The sequence below is a fragment of the Sander lucioperca genome, chromosome 4 (assembly GCF_008315115.2).
Source record: "Sander lucioperca isolate FBNREF2018 chromosome 4, SLUC_FBN_1.2, whole genome shotgun sequence".
Taxonomy (NCBI): Eukaryota; Metazoa; Chordata; class Actinopteri; order Perciformes; family Percidae; genus Sander; species Sander lucioperca.
Window position 1 is genome coordinate 37288852 of NC_050176.1, and position 20012 is coordinate 37308863.

Here is a 20012-nt window from a genome sequence, read left to right on the forward strand (position 1 = left end):
TTGCTAGCTGAGGAGCGCTATGTTGTTCACAAACGTCCTTGTTCTTTTCTCTTGTATTGTAAACTAGCTATGTTTCCATCAGCAAAATGAGCAGTCGGGATAGCAGAGAGAGACTCTGGGCGACGTGCATGCATTACTAATCTGGTCACAGTTCGGTGAAAAGGACAAACTTGAAATTAGAAGGTGTGCGGTTGCATTTTTCTGGTAAGGTGTAAGAATATTTCATTTGACATTTTGTGAGTTAATTGTGTTTACTACAAAGCTAAGAGAGCTTCACGAACTCACCGCTCGCACGCAATGCCTCCTGGTACATGTAGGCACGGCTGCCACGCAGGACAACTTGTTTTCTTAGTCAATATAGCTGCTGGGGAATGTATTTCTTCAATAGACTACATAAACCACTAGTACTGATTGGACACAATTTTTCCCTTTAGGAGCAAACCTAATAAATTTATAAAAAGGGACTGGAAACCACTTATTTAAAGTGAATAAACTAACTGTAAAAATGTGCACGAAGCCTATTGGTACATATGCAGTGTCAGTCACAAAATGACTTCATTCATTTATCTTTCCCAACAAATCAACTCTTCAAAGTCTGAGTGTGACCCAAACCTGGAGAAAAGGGTGGTTTTGTCAAAGAGCGTATTGTCTTTATTTGAACCAGGCTTCACCTTGTCTACTATGAGCCATGAGAAAAATCATTTATAAAGTATGAGAAGGGAAAACAGCATAAAAACCATTTCAGCTAAAAGGCAGCTCCAAAACAAAGCCTGAGGGAAGAGGCACTACTCTTGTATAAACTATGAAATCAAAAATCTTAAACAGGAAATCATTCTCTGTCAGTAACAAGATCATTTGAATAGTAAATTTTATATCAAGAGTTGTGTCTGTTCTCTTGAAAGGGTGGAATGGAAAGAAGGGGTGGGGTGCACTTGACAGACGGGTGAATGTAGAGAGTAGGAAGTAGGCGGCACCTCTCACCAGTCTCGAGCTGATTGGCTGAGAAGGCAGAGGGGCCGCCACCAATAGAAGTGACGCTGAGGAGGAAGAGCAGGAAGGAAGAGAAGGAGGAGGGAAGAAACCACAGCGGACCACCTCCCCATCCTGCTGGGTGCCCACAGGACCCCCTATGGTAGCAGAGGGCCCGGGGCCCAGTCTAAGGACCAGGGGGCCATGGGGACGGATGTGCTGCTGGTGGCCGGCAGCCAACGGTTCATCGCTGCCTGATGACTGACGGAGTTAAATTAATTTAAAAGAAAACATAAAATAAAGCAACCCAAAAAAAAAATTATGAAAAACAGACAGGAAACACACAATACCCGTTAGCTTTGTTGTGTAAATAGCAGGTAAATAGACTGAGTGCAAGATTTTGAGAGAGACCTCAAAGTCTTTGCAAAGAGACTCAAGTCTGTGTGCGGCTGTGTACTCAATATATGTATATACAGAAGTAGGAAACCCTGAGACTCTGTGTGTGTGTGTGTGTGTGTGTGTGTGTGTGTGTGTGTGTGTGTGTGTGTGTGTAGTAAGACATTATGTACCTCTGGGTCAGTGATCCCTTGGACACACTTTGGACACTCCCAGCAACTGGGCAGGTCTTTATTCATCACTCCTTCACCCTGAACCTGCAGAGGCAGATGCAGACATATTATTAGTAAAATGATGGATAAAATAGAGGAAGACGAAAAGAAATAAAAGAAAAACGGTAATAACGCAAACAACTAAAAATCCAGCCTGGGAACAGAATGTGGTTCACTCCATAATGTTTAGATAGGATAAAGTTAATGACAGAATGTAATAACAGCGGGACAGTCGAGTGTCTGTGGTTAGTTCACATGTCTGTAATAACAGCAGGACAGTTGAGCGTCTGTGGTTAGTTCACATGTCTGTAATAACAGCGGGACAGTCGAGTGTCTATGGTTAGTTCACGTGTGTAATAGAGGCTGATATAATAACGATAGTTTGGAGCCGATATCACTGCCCTGTCAGCAGAAAGAAGTGTACATCCCATGGACATTCCTTTTGTAAGAATTTTTAAGGGTAATGTATGGAGCATAAATGTTACACTTCGAATTCAGAAACTCAAATAAAATGGCGGACAGTAAATAGGGACACATTTTGCAGAGTGCCCAAGTGTGTGTGTGCGCACATCGTACCGTGAGGCAGGCCGGATGGACTATCTGCGCACAGTTGGAACATTCCATCAGAGTGAGGGAGGGGTCTCCAGTTTCCTCCTGATTGGGCTCCTTGCAGATCTCACATACCGCAGACAGAGGAAGGCCCGGCTGGAAGGGACAGGGTTGAAGTTATAAAAAAAACAAACACATATCCACCATGTTTAAATGAATTAAAAAAAATAAGTTACTTACAGAGAGACACTGTCGGAGCACACAGGTCTGCTTGAGTTTCCCTGGTCCTCCAAACTTCTTCATGTCTCTGCAGAAGTTACAGTCTCCACATTCTGGTCTCATACAGGCTTCACAGCGCTTACACCTGCAGGTAAGGAAAACATAACGCTAAATGGATGATCACTGAAGACAGCTAAATTATACACTTGTACAATGACATTTAAGTATAAAGTGAGGAATATCTGTCTGTGAGTGTCTGTCTCTGTCATTTGAATATCAAGAACTGTTCATCTGATGTACTTCACACTTGGCGGGTGTATTGCTGGGGACCCAATGACGTGCAGTGTCGAATTTGGTGCAGTTTGGAAACGTAACACGTTCAAAAATGTCATAAACTGTAATTCTCATTAGGGCTTTGACTCCGAACTTCGTCATTCGAATATAATTCAAATATTTAAAAAAAATAATGACATTCGAACAAATATTAGGCAGCCCTTAATATTCGAACCTGTTATGGGCATTTTTTTTTGTAAATGTGTTTGCTTGTAAACCAGTCCCTCCAGAAAAACGTGATTATGCGATTGCATAATTCAATGTATAATCAGCCAAAGTCCGCATATTTATGTGGGGGGCGCATTTTTTCAAATACGCCGCACTTTTGCCGCATAAATTGCAGATTTCCGCACAAAATATTAAGGGCTTGCATGATTTCATAATCCCCGCATTTTCGTTGCAAAAAAGTCACATATTTTAGCAGAAAGTTGAAAAATGTTGTGTTTACTTCACACAAGAGCAGCCATTTTCCCCTGATGCCATGGGAACGTTATGAAGTGACGTAATTACGCGACGTGAACATCATCGACAAGCTGCAAACCCATGATGAAACCGCAACTTTTGCAAGTTCTCACAATTTCATTGCATAAAATTGCATAAATATCCCGCATATTCCATCGCATTTTTTAAGAAAATGTGCCGCATAATCAAGGATTTTTGCCCGCAACAATTACAAAAAAACGGCGCATTTTTCTGGAAGGACTGGTAAACGTTTTCAATTCAGATTCTGAGGCTTTTTCACGCATTTCAAAATGTAACTCTCGCTCGGCCATAGCTCGGTAGCGTTGCATTTCCACCGACTCATTTCCTGGTTCTCCTTCTCCATAAACAACATGAAATCAAGGAGAGGGTTAACTTTTCCTGCTCCAGATTTCCCACCGTGGTCAGAAAGAACAGGGGAGACACTTTGTTTCTCTCACTATGACTCTAGAGTCGCTACTCGCTCTGAAGCTACCAGTAATCACAGTCACTCTCTCACTCTAACACACACTCCCCCCACACACACACACACCAGCGCACAAGTATAAACATCAGACCACTTACATAGGCTACGGTGAAAGCTCCGAACTTCCTGTCGAAAGCATACGGTTTGTGTTTAATCCAGGGTCTGACTTTTAATTAAAAAAAACTGTTGTGACAGTGTGTTTTTCTTCTGGAAACCTCATTGCCTGCCTATTGACATTGACTGATACACTGCCCTCTGGTGGACAGAACATTTACAACTGAAGTTTGATACCAATATAAGTCTTACTGAAGGCATTTAATGGTCAAAATATTATTAATAAATATTTGAATATATTTGAATATTAATATTAACAAACAAACTTCGAATATGATTTTTGGGCAAAAGTCAAAGCCCTATTACTCATAGAACTGAAGTTAGTTGCATCCAGTAACTTCTTCCGTGTTTTTCGCCGTGGCGGCCGCCACAACAGAAAGTTACCAGCGGAAACACTGGTACAAATACAGGTTTTCCTCTCATGCTTAACAATACACAGCTGTGTTAAGAACATTTAAAACTGTAGACAAATGTCAGCAGTGTGGACTGGCGCTGCTGCAGGAGAGCCGTGTGTGATGTGTGAGTGGGGGCGGGGCTGCGCAGAGAGTGAGAGGAGAAATCCAAACACAGGCATGGCTTTACAGAAGTAATATGTCACGTAATGCAACTAGGGCTGTCCTTAACGATTGTTTTTGTCATTGACTAATCAAACGATTATTTTTTGGATTAGTCGATTCATTTGCATATTATTCTAAAGATTTTTGAACTGAACTTTGGAGAATCTGCATTTTTACTTAAGTACTTGACATACAACTTAAAATGGCTACGACGTTTATTTCATCACTGGAGTAATATGCACTTAAGATAACCACTGACAAATGTATTTTTGCATCAGTGTGGAGCAAGGAAAATAATGAGTGGCCTGAAGATTATACTTGTGCGTCAATCTCTAGTCAAAGAATAGCAGGGCCGGCATGTGTGTGTGTGTGTGTGTGTGTGTGTGTGTGTGTGTGTGTGTGTGTGTGTGTGGTAGAGCGAGTGAGAATGTGACATGATTAGCTTCGGAGCGAGTACTGATTATGTTGATGATTTGACCCAGCCATGAATGCAACCTCAAACCATATCAATATAAATGGTATTGTCTAATCTCATATCTCGCTTGAAAATATATCGATATTAGGGGTGGGAAAAAAACAAAAATCGATACAGCAGAGTATCGCTATATTTTCTGTGGCAATACTGTATCGATAACAATCCTGAACAAACAGAGAAATGTATCTTTTTAGATAAGAGATGTTGACAAAGTTTCCTTTTGGGGACATAATTTGAAATTGGGAAAAGTTGGAAAAAAGGTATTAATTGAAATATATCGCAGAATATATGTTATATATAATATATGTATACATATATAAATATATGTTTAAAATCGCAATAATATTGTATCGTGACATAAGTATCGTGATGATATCATATTGTAAGGCCTCTGGCGATTCCCACCCCTAATCGATATAGGTTAAAATATCGATATTATGTCGATATTTTGAGTTAAAGTGACTCAAACATTCAAGTCAATCTTTATTTGTAATGACAAAATGTGTTTCACACACGCTTGGTTACCTGACCCTGCGCCGTCTCAGCACAGACATGGAGGAGGCTGGTTTCTGTGGTCGTGGGATGATGGGAATGGTGGCCAATTTAGGACGAGGAGGAGGTGGTGGAGGAGGAGGCGGCTGGTACCATGAGGGCTAGTGGGAGAGAAGCAGAAATGTAAAGAGGGAACAATGGCTGAGGTATCGTGGAAAAATAGAAAAACACACGTACAACAGTCAGCATTTGTTACAAACACTGCATTCAAATATGTAGCATATTTTATAAATGATTATGCAGGCAGAAAAAAGGGCATTTTACACCAAAACTGGTCATGAAATTTTTTTCATATGCATTTGCTGATAATACATGTATTGTGTATAAGGGATTGGCGTGAGTAATCTCTTCCTTTAGTTCTCTTTTTAAGGGAAGTCGAGGGATTTATGAGGGAACTCATTCTTCACTTGTTGCCGAATGAGAGTAGTCGGCAGCTCAGCGCAGCTCGTTCTTCAGAGGCAGGTAATTTAATCAGCATTAACAAACAGTTTTTTCCCTTAGCCAACAGGTTCTGAAATCCTCCCTCTAGCCCCCTCCTCAAATACTACTGACATGCATTACCCGATTCTCTGCCATTTATGCATTTGTGCTGCAGAGAATATTATAATGTACCGAAAACAAAATCCACCGGCCTTGGTTGTGTGGCTAATAAACAATCCATCTATTCAAACGTTGATTCAGAATTTGAATGTCAACGCTTGAATGAAGCTTCAAACTATTCGGTACAGCCCAAACAGTAGTCTACAAAACATTCTGGGATGGGAGAAAAACGTACTATGATTTATTGGCATTTTCTTCATTTCACAATCGTCTTGGGCAGCCGGACACAATGACGGTGCCTCTGCAAAATAGCCTCGGGAAGGAACTTGTTTTGGTGGAACATGTGTACGTTAAAGAGTTGTTCTAGTGCAACAGAAAACTCAGATTGGACAGATAGTCTAGATTCTGGTTTTATTACACCGACTTGCGTAGCGGTCTTCAACTTGAGTTATCTTCACTTTACTGCAGCCCCTCTAATCTGCTGCCCGCTGACTTCCTGTGTTGGTGTGTGTGGAGGAGCTTAGCCCGACAACGAGCAGCAGCGAGGCTGCAGCGTGATGATAAATACTACAGTTTTAGCCCCGGGATCCATTTAATACTGGTTTTCGGAACCCATCCCTAAATAAAAGGATTTTTCGTATTCATAGCGGTTTGCCATGTGTTTATCGCGGATGTTCATATTGCGAGAATTAAAATACATGATTAATAGGTGAGCACTAATTAGAACCATTACTAATGTGGTGCGCGTCTAAAAAGTTAAGGATGCTTACTCTCTTTGGCCACTTGACGATGGGTTTTCCTGTGTAGGACAGTTTGGGATTGTCATTGGCATGTTCCTTCAGTAGAGCCTGCAGGACAGCAGAGACAAGAGTGGTGGGATAGAAAGCAAGGACACACACACACACACACACACACACGCACACACACACACACACACTCACACGTTCACACTTTCACACGCACCTTGATGTGTGTAATGAGTGCCGGGGCATTGTGTATGCCTGCTGGGACACACTTTTTGTTGGAGGGCAGAGCCTCCAGTTTACCAAGGAGATTCCACATTCCCTCCAGCTCAAGGGGAGTCAAATGAATTTTAACTGCAGGCTTGTCAGATTGCTGCTCTGAAGCGTCTTCATCACTGCCCCCACTATCCTCCTCCTTCACCGGTTCACTGGCTGGATCTGGGCCTGCCAGCTTCTTCAGACCTGACAGAAGAAATAAGTTACATACATACATATTTACAACCAATTTACGCAAAAAGACGTCATGAAAAAGTTCTCTACATACATATACCCCGAATGTTTGCCTGTGTTCATACCAATGCCCAGCGTGTGTTTCTGAAACTCTGGTGTGAGGTAGGAGGTCTTTGTCAGGCTGAAGACGTAGCGCTCCAACACGTACCAGCACATCTCGTAGTAGAAGGGGTAACGAAACTTCAATGGAACCTACAGTGGTGGTGAAACAGACACTTTACCGTTTCACAATCCATCACTTCCTGTCATTTACACCTTATGAACGAGTTTTTTTTCCCTACCCGCGTTCTGTCTTCTATATTACAGATGTTAAGTTGCATAGGGATGTTGAAGCTGTGCAGAAAGTTTCCTCCAAACACCATAGAGTCCACAGGGGTGTAGACTGCATGAATCCAACCTGAGTAGAACACACAGACACAATAGTGTTCTATTTCTCTCACATCATTGGAATCCTTTAACATATAGTGTGCGTTAAGTGAGTTAATAGTATACCAGAGGGTATGATGAAGGTGCAGCCTTGCTTCAGTTCAATCCTCTGGCATTCAGATGCTCTGTCTCCGAGGAAAATGTCTCCCTGTTTTCCCGACAGCACCCAGTTCTCATACAGCTCCAGGTTCTGAGGGGTGGGAGGGATCAGCCAGAACACCTGAAAACACACAACTGCAATTCAAACTACACTCCACTCACTGCACCAGTTAACAGCATGTGGTCACTTTCTAGTTGTTTACTGAGTAAAACAGAAATAATTTAAAACATCCCGTCCAAGTCTGGACTGTACATTTTTAAATAACTGATTCTACAACACATAAGAATTGCATTCTTGTTTTCAGTTAAACATCCACCCTTTTAAAAAGGAGCCTGAATCAGAAACTATGAGGCTGTAACAGAGGAGATGGTGCTTTCCAAACATTGGCTGAACGCCCTCTGGCCCCACCTTGCTCCCTCTGAGTATGTGGTACCACACTGAGGTTCCGCCAAAGTCAATGTGAAAGTCTGTGTAGCAGCCCTCGACACTCATCAGACAGTATCTGCAGAGACACACACAAAAATCAGTAATGTTTATGTTCAAATATCAATTAATTATTTTAATCTAACCTAAAAGTTCATCTCCAAATTAAGAAATTCATTTATTTAAATTGGCTCAATTCAAAAAGTAATTAGTAAGATTTGACTCCAGATAAAAGTGAACATTGGGGACTTACTTCTGTACTTTGGGGTACTGCATGTCATTGATAGAGTTGGTTGAGTCTCTCTGTCTCTCTTTCAGGTGACGAGGCCACATGTTGTCCACCCAGTCTATTAGGTCTACCTACACACACAAATACAAGACAGACAAGAAAAGAGAGACAAAACAAGACAGACAGACATCAGCTTGATTTACTATTTCTCAACAGACAACATACTACTATTTTAAGAGTACAGAGGCAGATTCACTGTAGCTGCTACTGCGGTAAGGCTTGATCCTTGGTACATGGGACACAGGCTCAACCAGGTGAGCGACAGAATTTTTCAAAAAGGTTTCAAATTGTTTTGCATCAGAGCTTCTACAAATTGTGAACATCTCTTCTACCAGGTGTTTTCCCAGAGCTGTTTTTCAACAGCTTTACTACTTCTTGTCACTAAACAACTTCTTTGATGTCTTCCAGTCAGGTTTTTTAAACCCAACTGAGACTGCTCTAGTTAAGGTCTTCAATGACATCCACTTAAATATAGAGAGTGGAAGTGTTTCAAAGTATTGCTTGATCTCAGTTTTGCATTTGACAAGTTGACCATAACATATTACTAGACCGATTGTGAAATGAAGTTGGACTTTCTGGCACATTATAAAACTGGTTTAAATCCTACTTAAAGAACAGGGACTACTTTGTGTCTATAGGCAATTCATATCGGTAACGTATCTGAGCGGCCAAATATGACATACACAATTCTGGGGCCTCTTCTGTTTAACATCTTCATGCCTCCATTGGCTCAAACTTTGGAAAACAACTAAATAAGTTACCAGAATTATGCAGACGACACACAAATTTAAATAACCATATCACCAGGGGACTATGGTCCAAAACAAGCGCAGGAAGTGCATTGAACAAATCAACGATTAGATGTGCCAGAACTTTCTTCGATTAAACAAAACCAAGGTAGTTGTTTGTAGAGACAAACAGGAACAATTAGGAGTCAGTGCTTAACTTCAATTGGCAATGTTAAAAAACAACAGACAAGCCAGAAATCTTGCTGTAGTCATGGACTCGGACCGGAAATTCAACAGCCACATTAAGACAATTAAAAAGTCAGCCTACTATCACTTTAAGAATATGTCGAGGTTTGGGGTGCCATGGTAGCTCACGTGGTTAAGCACATGGCTCACGTACGCAACGGCCAGGGCCCGAGTCCGACCCACAGCCCTTTGCTGCATATCATTCCCCCTCTCTCATCCCTTTCCTGTCTTCAGCTGTCCTATTGAACTAAAGTACTCATATTATGCTTTTTCCCTTTGCTTTATTGTGTTATCTATCTTTTTTGTGCATGTTATAGGTTTACACTTTGTAAAGTCCACCCCAAAAGGACTTACCATCTCCAACAGAAAACACTGTTCACAAACAGCTCTATTGTAGTCCAGCCTTTACTTCAGAGACAAACGTGCGTCACTTTGTAACACACGTTATAATGCTTGCCTAGCTGCTAGCGTAGCACACCCTCATACTCTCTTCTGACTGGCTAGTAGTCCTTACCTAGGTACTGCTCATGTGCGACTCCCAACAAGATGGAACAGAAGTGAGATGTCTCACTCTGTAGCTAAAACAGAGAGCTCAACACAGGGTGAAAAGAGGAGCTGAATCAATGTGCAGTACAACAAAAATATGGTGTTTTTTGAAAATTAAACCACGTAAACCTATTTTGATATAACCTATAAATACAATTATGAACTTGAAAATGAGCATAATATGAGCACTTTAAGACCAAAAATGCCCAAAAATCTAAATTCTCAAATAAGAGAATAGATCCAGGGTTGAAGGATTCAGGTCTCAGCAGGATTTTGGTTATCCATGCATTTCTTTAGTAGACTTGACTACTGTAAAGGTGTCTCCTTAAAAAAATAAAATCAGACAGCTGCAGCTAATTCAGAAAGCTGCTGCTCGTGTCCTCACTAAGAAAAAAGAAAGTGGATCACATCACTTCAGTTCTGAGGCCTGTACTAGCTTCCCGTCTCTCAGCAAATTGATTTCAAAATACTACTGTTGGTTTATAAAGCACTGAATGGTTTATTTCTGAAACCAGCTGCAACATTATGAATCACCCAGACCTCTCAGGTGTTCTGGGTTAGTTCTGCTTTCTGTCCTCAGAGTCAGAACTAAACATGGAGTAGCAGCGTTCAGTTTTTATGCACTGCATGTCTGAATCAAACTCCCAGAAGACTGCAGGTCAGCTTCAAATCCATTCCTTAAATCAAGGCAGAAGACTTTTTGCCGGTGCCTTCTATTAAATCAAGTAATTTAAAATGTATTACATTGCACTGTAACTTGTACTCTTGTATTTTGGACCTGTCTTATTCTATTTTAGCAGGTTTTTATTGTCTACTGTTTTGACTGTTCTTTAATTTCCTTTTAATGTTTTATGCGCTTTGAATTGGCTTGCTGAAATGTTCTATAAAAAAAAAAATAAAGTGTGTGTACGTACGGTGGCAGGTCTCCTGACCAGGTTTTCCAGCTTGGTGTGGCTGAACTCCAGGCTGATGACATTATAGAGCTTCTCTCTCTGAGATGGAGGGGTCTCGTAGTAACGTGTCCACTGGGCCATGGACATCTCTGTCCCCTTCTGAGTGCTCACGTCCATCACATCTATCATACGTCTGCTACCTGTGAGGGTTTTTTTTTGTCAATGGTTAGTCACAGCAAGCCAAAAAAAATCTGGTCAAAACAGCAGCAGACGGGATACAGTTGAGGTTATTGTTTTCAATATATACATTTTATGCAAGACCAATTTAATACCTAATATACCTAGTCTTTTCTGTAATATACAATTTAAGTGATTTTTTATTGAACAAAGCCAATTTTGATGATCAATGTAAATTTAGGAATTTATCAAGCAAAAAATAGGTATATATATATATATATATATATAAAAGTCTATGTACTACACTGCAGCCTGGAGTCTCTGAACGGGTCCAACAGAGGTTGAATGTGCATTATAAACGTCTAGTGTATGAAAAGTCTGTATCCTTACTGGATGCATTTTTTATTAACTACGATGGTCGCAGGTCACATCTCTCGCAAACGTACTGGCACCATTTCATTCCCTCTTACTCTCCCTGCTGCTCGCTTTCTCATTGAGCATAACATCCAGTAACTACTGTTTTTCCTTCTGCGATTTTCTCCGCTTTCCAGCATTTGCAAATTCAGCGTAGATGATTGTGATGTTTAGCAATATCTGCTGCCTTTTGGGTTAAATACACAGCTGTGCTGTGGACTTTTAAATATCAGATATTTGTCTTCTAAAGCAGTACAAGTAAACAATTTAATATCAGGTAACCATATTGATCTATTCTGACCGAAACATGGCTGTGTCATGAAGAATGTGTTAGCCTAAATGAATCCACTGCTCCCAGTCATATTCATACTCCTCGAGGCTCTGGCTGAGGAGGGGGAGATGCAGTCATTTTCGACTCAAGCCTAATAATTAATCCTAAACCTAAACTAAATTATAACTCGTTTGAGAGCCTTGTTCTTAATCTTTCACATCCAACTTGGAAAACATTACAGACAATTCTATTTGTTGTAGTGTACCACGCTCTAGGTCCGTATTCTGAAATGTTATCATGTTTAGTCCTTAAATCAGACAAAGTAATTATTGTAGTTGATTTTAATATTCACGTAGATGTTGATAACAACAGCCTTAGTATTGCGTTTATCTTACTACTAGATTTGATTGAGTGTACATAACGACTATGGTTAACTGCTCCTCAGATCTCTGCAGGGTAAATCCAGACAGCTAGCTAGACTATCTGTCCAATCTGAGCTGTCTGTTGCACGACTAAAACAACCTTTGAACGTACACGTTCCACCAAAACAAGTTCCTTCCCGAGGCTATTTTGCAGAGGCACCGTTGCTCCGTCCGGTGCTTAGCACAACCCAAGACGATTGTGATTGGTTTAAAGAAATGCCAATAAACCAGAGCATGTTTTTCTGCCATCCCGGAATGCTGTGTGGACTAGCCAGACCTTCCTTCGCAGCACTGTGAAGGAAGGTCTGGCAATGTGAGACTCATCGGATAGTGCTATAGCTAGTTTTAAAGGAAGTGATGCCATGCCTTAATATAACAGAGGACTCTTATGTTAACTTTAGTCCCTCCCAAATTGAACATTTTGTAGACGGTGCTGCAGCCTCGCTAAAGACGACATTAGACTCTGTTGCTCCTCTCAAAAAGAAGGTGATGAAACAAGGAAATTAGCACCTTGGTATAACTCCCAAACCTGCAAATTAAAACAAACCTCGCGAAAACTTGAAAGTAAATGGCATTCCACCAATCTGGAAGAATCTCATTTAGACTGGCAAGACAGTCCGAAAACATATAGGAAGGCCCTCAGAAATGCAAGAGCAGACTATTACAAATCATTAGTGGATGAAAATAAGAACAACCCAAGGCTTCTTTTCAGCACTGTAGTAAGGCTGACTTCATGAGCTTCTTTAATGATAAAATTATAACAATTACAGATACAATTATATCTAATCGTCCCTTTCTCTTCAAGATCCTTGAGAAAGTAGTCGCTAATCAGTTATGCGACTTTCTACATAACAATAGTTTGAGGATTTTCAGTCAGGATTTAGAATGCATCATAGCACAGACATGACACTAGTGAAAATTACAAATTACATTTTAACTGTTTCAGGCAAAAAACTTGTCTCAGTACTTGTCTTATTAGATCTTAGTGCTGCATTCGTCACTATTGACCATAGCCTCCTGTTACAGAGACTGGAACATTTAATTGGCATTAAAACAAACTGCACTAAGCTGGTTTGAGTCGTATTTATCAAACCAATCTCAGTTTGTCAATATTAACGATGAATCCTCCATGCACGCTAAAGTTAGTCATGGTGTTCCACAAGGCTCGGTGCTTGGACCAATTCTATTCACTTCATATATGCTTCCTCTAGGCAATATTATTAGGAAACACCATTAATTTTCACTGTTAATGCGGATGATACCCAATTATACCTATCAATCAAGCCAGATTAAACCAGTCAGTTAATTAAACTTCAAGCATGCATGAAGGACATACAATCCTGAATGACCTACAATTTCTTGATGTTAAACTCAGACAAAACTGAAATTATTGTGCGGGGTCCTAAACACATCCGAACCTCATTATCTAAAGATAAAGCCACTCTGGATGGCATTGCACTGACCTCCAGCACTACTGTCAGAAATCTCTGACTTATTTTTGATCAGGATATATCCTTTAACAAACCAAATCTCAAGAACTGCCTTTTTTCACCTGTGTAACAGTGACAAAATTAGGCATATCCTGTCTCACGATGCAAAAAAACTAGTCCATGCATTTGTTACTTCAAGGCTGGACTTTTGCAATTCCTTATTATCAGGTTGCTCGCTATCTGTATCAGTGTCTCTTTGTACCAACCAGCAGCGGCAGATGGCCACCCACTAAGAGCCTGGGTCAGTCCAAGGTTTCTGCCTATAAAAAGAAAATTTTCCTCGCCATTGTCGAACCAAATGCTTGCTCTTGGGGGGGAAATTAGGGGAAATTGTTGGGTCGTTGTAAATTATAGAGTGTGGTCTAGACCTACTCTATCTGTAAAGTGTCCTGAGATAACGTCTGTTGTGATTTGACACTATAAATAAAATTGAACTGAAATTGAATTGAAATTGAATTGAAATTTAATTGAAATTGAATTGCTCGCTCACCGGAGCAGCTCTGAGTCTGTGGCAAATAATTTGGTGATTAATTAAAAATATAAAACATTAGCTAGCTCCAGATTCTGGAATGTGATGATATTGTCATATCATTGTAAGTTAATTAAACAGTTCTTGTTTGGGAATTTATTGACTGTTAAAGAATTTAAGACCTTTGAATCATTTTAAATATTTAATAGACTACATTATTCATCAGTAAATTATTCTATACATTATTATTATTATTATTAGTTTGTCTTTATTCAATGACATTTTGACAGGACGAACTAAGACTCATAGCAAGCATCTAATTCATTAATAAATAAATCAATTAATGAAAACTTAATTTCTGATTCTTACCAACAAACATCTTGACATCATTGACACTGAAGTCAGGATCGGGCATCCTACAGAACAACAAGTGGTTACTCAACATGTGGCAAGTCTCATTTGTTAGGTTACAAATCATGACAATGTTTTCCCAATAAAGAAGAATGAACAAGCAAGTTATCAAAATACTTGATAAAAAGAATGAGGTAATAAGATGAGGAGAATAAAGGAGTAAGAGAAAAAAAAAAGGATGCCTACTTGAGTCCCAGTCCATCAGGCTTCTCAAAGACGATTGGGTCCCTCAGGCCGCCTCTCTGGATGAACTCAAATGTCAAGTCTAAGAAATACAAAAAACACAAACAACAAAATGACAGAGACCTTTTTTCATCCATTTTATTACTTTGATACTAAAAGTAGAAAGAATGAGTCGAAATAATGATATAACAGCATAAATGTAATAAATAGTAGATTCTCATTTGGATAGTATTTTAAGAGGCTCATCACTTTTTGGATAAAAAGGGTATGACTTTTCTGTGAAATACTTTTTAAATATTCTTTTATTTGTTAGGTACAGTGTTTATTTTTGTTTCCCCTGATTGCCAAGACTTGGGGAACAATTTTCAAAAGCCAAAAGTCTTGTTCATTATTTTTCTCTGGGATTTCAATAATCTGTGAAATTCAATTTCTGTTAAGTTTTGTCTTTTGTCTTTATAGTCATATAAAAATGTATACATTCATGTGATATCCCTGCAGCATACATATCCTGAAAGCCAAGTTGTCCTGGAAAAAAATAATGTCTATTACTTGATTGTGCATAACAGGGTTGAGGTTATACAAGTAGGGCTGGGCAATATATCGATATTATATCGACAATATACGAGACTAGATATCATTTTAAATATCGTAATATTGTGATATGACGCGTTGTCTTTTCCCTGGTTTTAAAGGCTGCATTACAATAAAGTGATGTAAATGGACTGTATTTTTATAGTGCTTTTCTAGTCTTTAGAAAAGTGCTACATTATTTACATACCTTTTCCTTCCATGCGCAGGACCCGGTTAGAGCTGAACCTCTGACTGTGGACTTTCTCCTCCAGATCAAACATCCTCCTTCCATCAATTTCCTCATCTGAGATGCCGTCGTCATGGTAACGTCGTCGGGTACCAGCCCGCTAGGAAGATGGAGGGAAGGGCAGATGGGTGAAAATATAATATGAGGCATAGGTGACAGAGAAAAGGACAAACGGTGTAAGGAGGAGACAATCAAACAAGGACCGGAACTGAATCTTAAAGAAACAGGTGCAAAAACAGAGCGTTACAGACACATTACGCAACATTTGTTCAAGTTGCAATAATTTATCCTTGCTTGTGTGACATTAGATGACTTACTATCCCAGGTTTGTTTGGGTTAGCATTATGTTATAGTTTACATCAAAGCACACGAGTAAATAAAAGCAAGCACATAGCCGTGAGGTGGTTTCAGCCCACCTTGCAGGACTACTGCAAGAGGTTATAACAATAAGACGTGACACTTTGGACTGATTGCTGCCCTGATTAAAATCGAAGTAGCGTTTAAAGCATAACGCATCAGTTAAATGTACAGTATGTCAGTCACGAAGAATCACAAGCAGTATTCTTCTTAAATTGTCTGAGTAAGAATCCTGAGCTAGCTTTTAGGTTTCCCAGCGACCCCGACAGGTTATTAACGAAAAGATGAAATTGAAGATAGGATGAACTTGGCAAACTGGCTTGGCAAAGATGCTAGCTTATGCCTAAACAAGTTATTTATTATATAATGTCCTTTAGAAACTACAGGCTTTAGTGTAGACTTCTATTCCAGTAGATCAGTTCAGACAAGACTGTCTGATTGCCTCGAAGACTAGAATATGCGGTCGGTACCTAAAAAAGTACCCTGTTCTGTACCCAACCCTACTGGGAACTCAATGTCTGCTGAGTCGGCCAACTTTGATTGAGAAACAATGCGTTTTTGTAACTTTAAAGAATGTAAACATCTTCTAGTAGAAACCCAAGACACAAGTATGGACCTGAAAATGAGCATGCTATTTCTCCTTTAAATAGCAACATGAGGGGAAATTGAAAAAGGCCCACAAGCACTAAATGCATGAAAATAAACCCCAGGACACAAATATGAATGGAAAGCACACATCAGGTACTTATTCATGCTTCAAATCACACTAGGGCTGCTCCCTCTTAGTCAATTAGTCGACTAATCAGTCGTTTTGGTCTTAGTCAACTAAGATTTCTTTAGTCGATTAGTCACGTTTTATGCTTTTTTCATGACTTATTTCCAAGAAATGTACGAGCACATCTCTGGTAAACACAAGAATTAAAGTGGTGCTTTTGCATGACTCTTTGCGGAGAAACTCAGATTTACAGCTCTGTCGATTAAATCAACTAATCGATTAGTCGATACAATTGAATGAGTGTTAGTCGACTAAGAATTTCTTCAATCGAGCACAGCCCTAAATCACACAAACAAAATATCATAACACTGCCTCTAATTGATGGAGAGACAATACTGCTGTAGGGTTGTCATGACAGCTGATCCAGGGATAATCCCAGGCTGAGCCCCCAACCCCCCCTTTGCTCTATAATCTCTCCCACCTCAAAAACACAATAATCTCAGATTAACACAGTGTTTTCTAATGCCCCCCGTGTGTACTTCAGTGCAAGATTGCCAGTTTGAATTCATTAACATATCAGGTCTTACCAATACAAACTTCAAATTTACATTAAATTATGGAGACTGGAGAAATCGGCGACGCAGATGGTGGGGTGGTGAATTGAAGCCAGATCATCAATTATCTACGTATAATGATGCCTCTCACACATCACACGTTACTTTTAGATCCACTTTAATCATAAACCTTCAAACCAGCAGTGGTAGTTGTGCTAGTGAGCCATAACTATTCCATAAGCACCTTTCAATTGCTAAAGACATAGCCCAAATCAAATTAAATTCCACTGCGTTTCATCAGCGCTGTCTAAGGCGATTTATCGAAAAGTAATCTTAAATCAGAATCTCTAACAAACGTAATTTTCTCATGTTCTATGTAGAGACGGCCCGATACCATTTTTTGCTTCCCGATACCGATTCTGATACCTGAACTTGCGTATCGGCCGATACCGAGTACCGATCCGATACCAGTGTGTCATATATTTTATTATGTTTTAACAACTGTATACTACTATCCCTGTATGGATGTGATATTATTTCTATTTTTGTTGTCAGTCTGGCTCAGGTTAAACTCTTTGTGAAACATGAACAAACACAAACAATGAATGCCACAGAACTTTCTTTTATTATGCAGTTTGACAGTCAGTTATAACAGAAAAATAACATAAATAAACTACTTTAACATAGATTTTCTTTAGAGCTTTATTACGTGGTATCAGATCGGTGCATAAACTCCAGTACTTCCCGATACCGATAGCAGCATTTTAGGCAGTATCGGACATCTCTAGTTCTATGTTATTTTGTTTTTTAAAATCCTGTTAATACTTTTCCCCACTGTGTGTATTTATGTACTTTCCCCTTAATAAAACTACTATATATATATATATATATATATATATATATATATATATATATACATACATACATACATACATACACACACACACAGTGGACATGCACCTACGATGACAATTTCAGACCCCTCCATGATTTCTAAGTGGGAGAACTTGCAAAATATCAGGGTGTTCAAATACTTATTTCCCTCACTGTGTGTATGTGTGTGTATGTATATGTGTGTGTGTATGTATGTGTATATGTATATGTATATGTGTATATATATATATATATATATACACATACATACACACACACATATACATACACACACATACACACAGTGAGGGAAATAAGTATTTGAACACCCTGCTATTTTGCAAGTTCTCCCACTTAGAAATCATGGAGGGGTCTGAAATTGTCATCGTAGGTGCATGTCCACTGTGAGAGACATAATCGAAAAAAAAAAATCCAGAAATCACAATGTATGATTTTTTAACTATTTATTTGTATGATACAGCTGCAAATAAGTATTTGAACACCTGTCTATCAACTAGAATTCTGACCCTCAAAGACCTGTTAGTCTGCCTTTAAAATGTCCACCTCCACTCCATTTATTATCCTAAATTAGATGCCCCTGTTTGAGGTCGTTAGCTGCATAAAGACACCTGTCCACCCCATACAATCAGTAAGAATCCAACTACTAACATGGCCAAGACCAAAGAGCTGTCCAAAGACACTAGAGACAAAATTGTACACCTCCACAAGGCTGGAAAGGGCTACAGGGAAATTGCCAAGCAGCTTGGTGAAAAAAGGTCCACTGTTGGAGCAATCATTAGAAAATGGAAGAAGCTAAACATGACTGTCAATCTCCCTCGGACTGGGGCTCCATGCAAGATCTCACCTCGTGGGGTCTCAATGATCCTAAGAAAGGTGAGAAATCAGCCCAGAACTACACGGGAGGAGCTGGTCAATGACCTGAAAAGAGCTGGGACCACCGTTTCCAAGGTTACTGTTGGTAATACACTAAGACGTCATGGTTTGAAATCATGCATGGCACGGAAGGTTCCCCTGCTTAAACCAGCACATGTCAAGGCCCGTCTTAAGTTTGCCAATGACCATTTGGATGATCCAGAGGAGTCATGGGAGAAAGTCATGTGGTCAGATGAGACCAAAATAGAACTTTTTGGTCATAATTCCACTAACCGTGTTTGGAGGAAGAAGAATGATGAGTACCATCCCAAGAACACCATCCCTACTGTGAAACATGGGGGTGGTAGCATCATGCTTTGGGGGTGTTTTTCTGCACATGGGACAAGGCCACTGCACTGTATTAAGGAGAGAATGACCGGGGCCATGTATTGCGAGATTTTGGGGAACAACCTCCTTCCCTCAGTTAGAGCATTGAAGATAGGTCAAGGCTGGGTCTTCCAACATGACAATGACCCGAAGCACACAGCCAGGATAACCAAGGAGTGGCTCTGTAAAAAGCATATCAAGGTTCTGGCGTGGCCTAGCCAGTCTCCAGACCTAAACCCAATAGAGAATCTTTGGAGGGAGCTCAAACTCCGTGTTTCTCAGCGACAGCCCAGAAACCTGACTGATCTAGAGAAGATCTGTGTGGAGGAGTGGGCCAAAATCCCTCCTGCAGTGTGTGCAAACCTGGTGAAAACTACAGGAAATGTTTGACCTCTGTAATTGCAAACAAAGGCTACTGTAGCAAATATTAACATTGATTTTCTCAGGTGTTCAAATACTTATTTGCAGCTGTATCATACAAATAAATGGTTTAAAAAATCATACATTGTGAATTTTTTTTTTTTTTTAGATTATGTCTCTCACAGGTGACATGCACCTACGATGACAATTTCAGACCCCTCCATGATTTCTAAGTGGGAGAACTTGCAAAATAGCAGGGTGTTCAAATAAACTTTTTTTTTTTTTTTTTTCTTAATCGCGATTAATCGTTGAATTTCTATAGTTAATCGCATGTTTTATCACATGATTAAAATTCTATTATTTTGCATTTCAGAACTGTTTTTAAGTACATATTAACAATGGAAAGCAATTCTTACCAGTGCATCTTGATTGGGAATCAAATGAATGCAAAGAAAGTGACTTTATGAACTTGA

At 39.7% G+C, this 20012-nt stretch overlaps 1 protein-coding gene across 6 annotated transcripts in view; it reads right to left on the reverse strand.

Moving 5' to 3' along the window:
• Positions 1-20012, reverse strand: part of kdm2aa (lysine (K)-specific demethylase 2Aa) — a 50711-nt gene that overhangs the window by 22180 nt on the left and 8519 nt on the right. For 3 of the 6 annotated variants that reach the window (XM_036000167.1, XM_036000166.1, XM_031295395.2), the window contains exons 2-17: positions 15382-15520; positions 14607-14685; positions 14379-14425; positions 10788-10966; positions 8318-8424; positions 8050-8143; positions 7608-7761; positions 7397-7512; positions 7181-7307; positions 6826-7067; positions 6633-6710; positions 5296-5423; positions 2367-2490; positions 2154-2282; positions 1539-1622; positions 982-1230 (exon numbers count right to left, since the gene is read on the reverse strand). In XM_036000167.1, coding sequence (XP_035856060.1) covers positions 982-1230; positions 1539-1622; positions 2154-2282; positions 2367-2490; positions 5296-5423; positions 6633-6710; positions 6826-7067; positions 7181-7307; positions 7397-7512; positions 7608-7761; positions 8050-8143; positions 8318-8424; positions 10788-10966; positions 14379-14425; positions 14607-14685; positions 15382-15520 — 2076 coding nt within the window. The remainder of the gene's footprint in view (positions 1-981; positions 1231-1538; positions 1623-2153; positions 2283-2366; positions 2491-5295; positions 5424-6632; positions 6711-6825; positions 7068-7180; positions 7308-7396; positions 7513-7607; positions 7762-8049; positions 8144-8317; positions 8425-10787; positions 10967-14378; positions 14426-14606; positions 14686-15381; positions 15521-20012) is intronic. The other 3 variants (XM_036000169.1, XM_036000168.1, XM_031295397.2) reach the window with 1 other exon arrangement.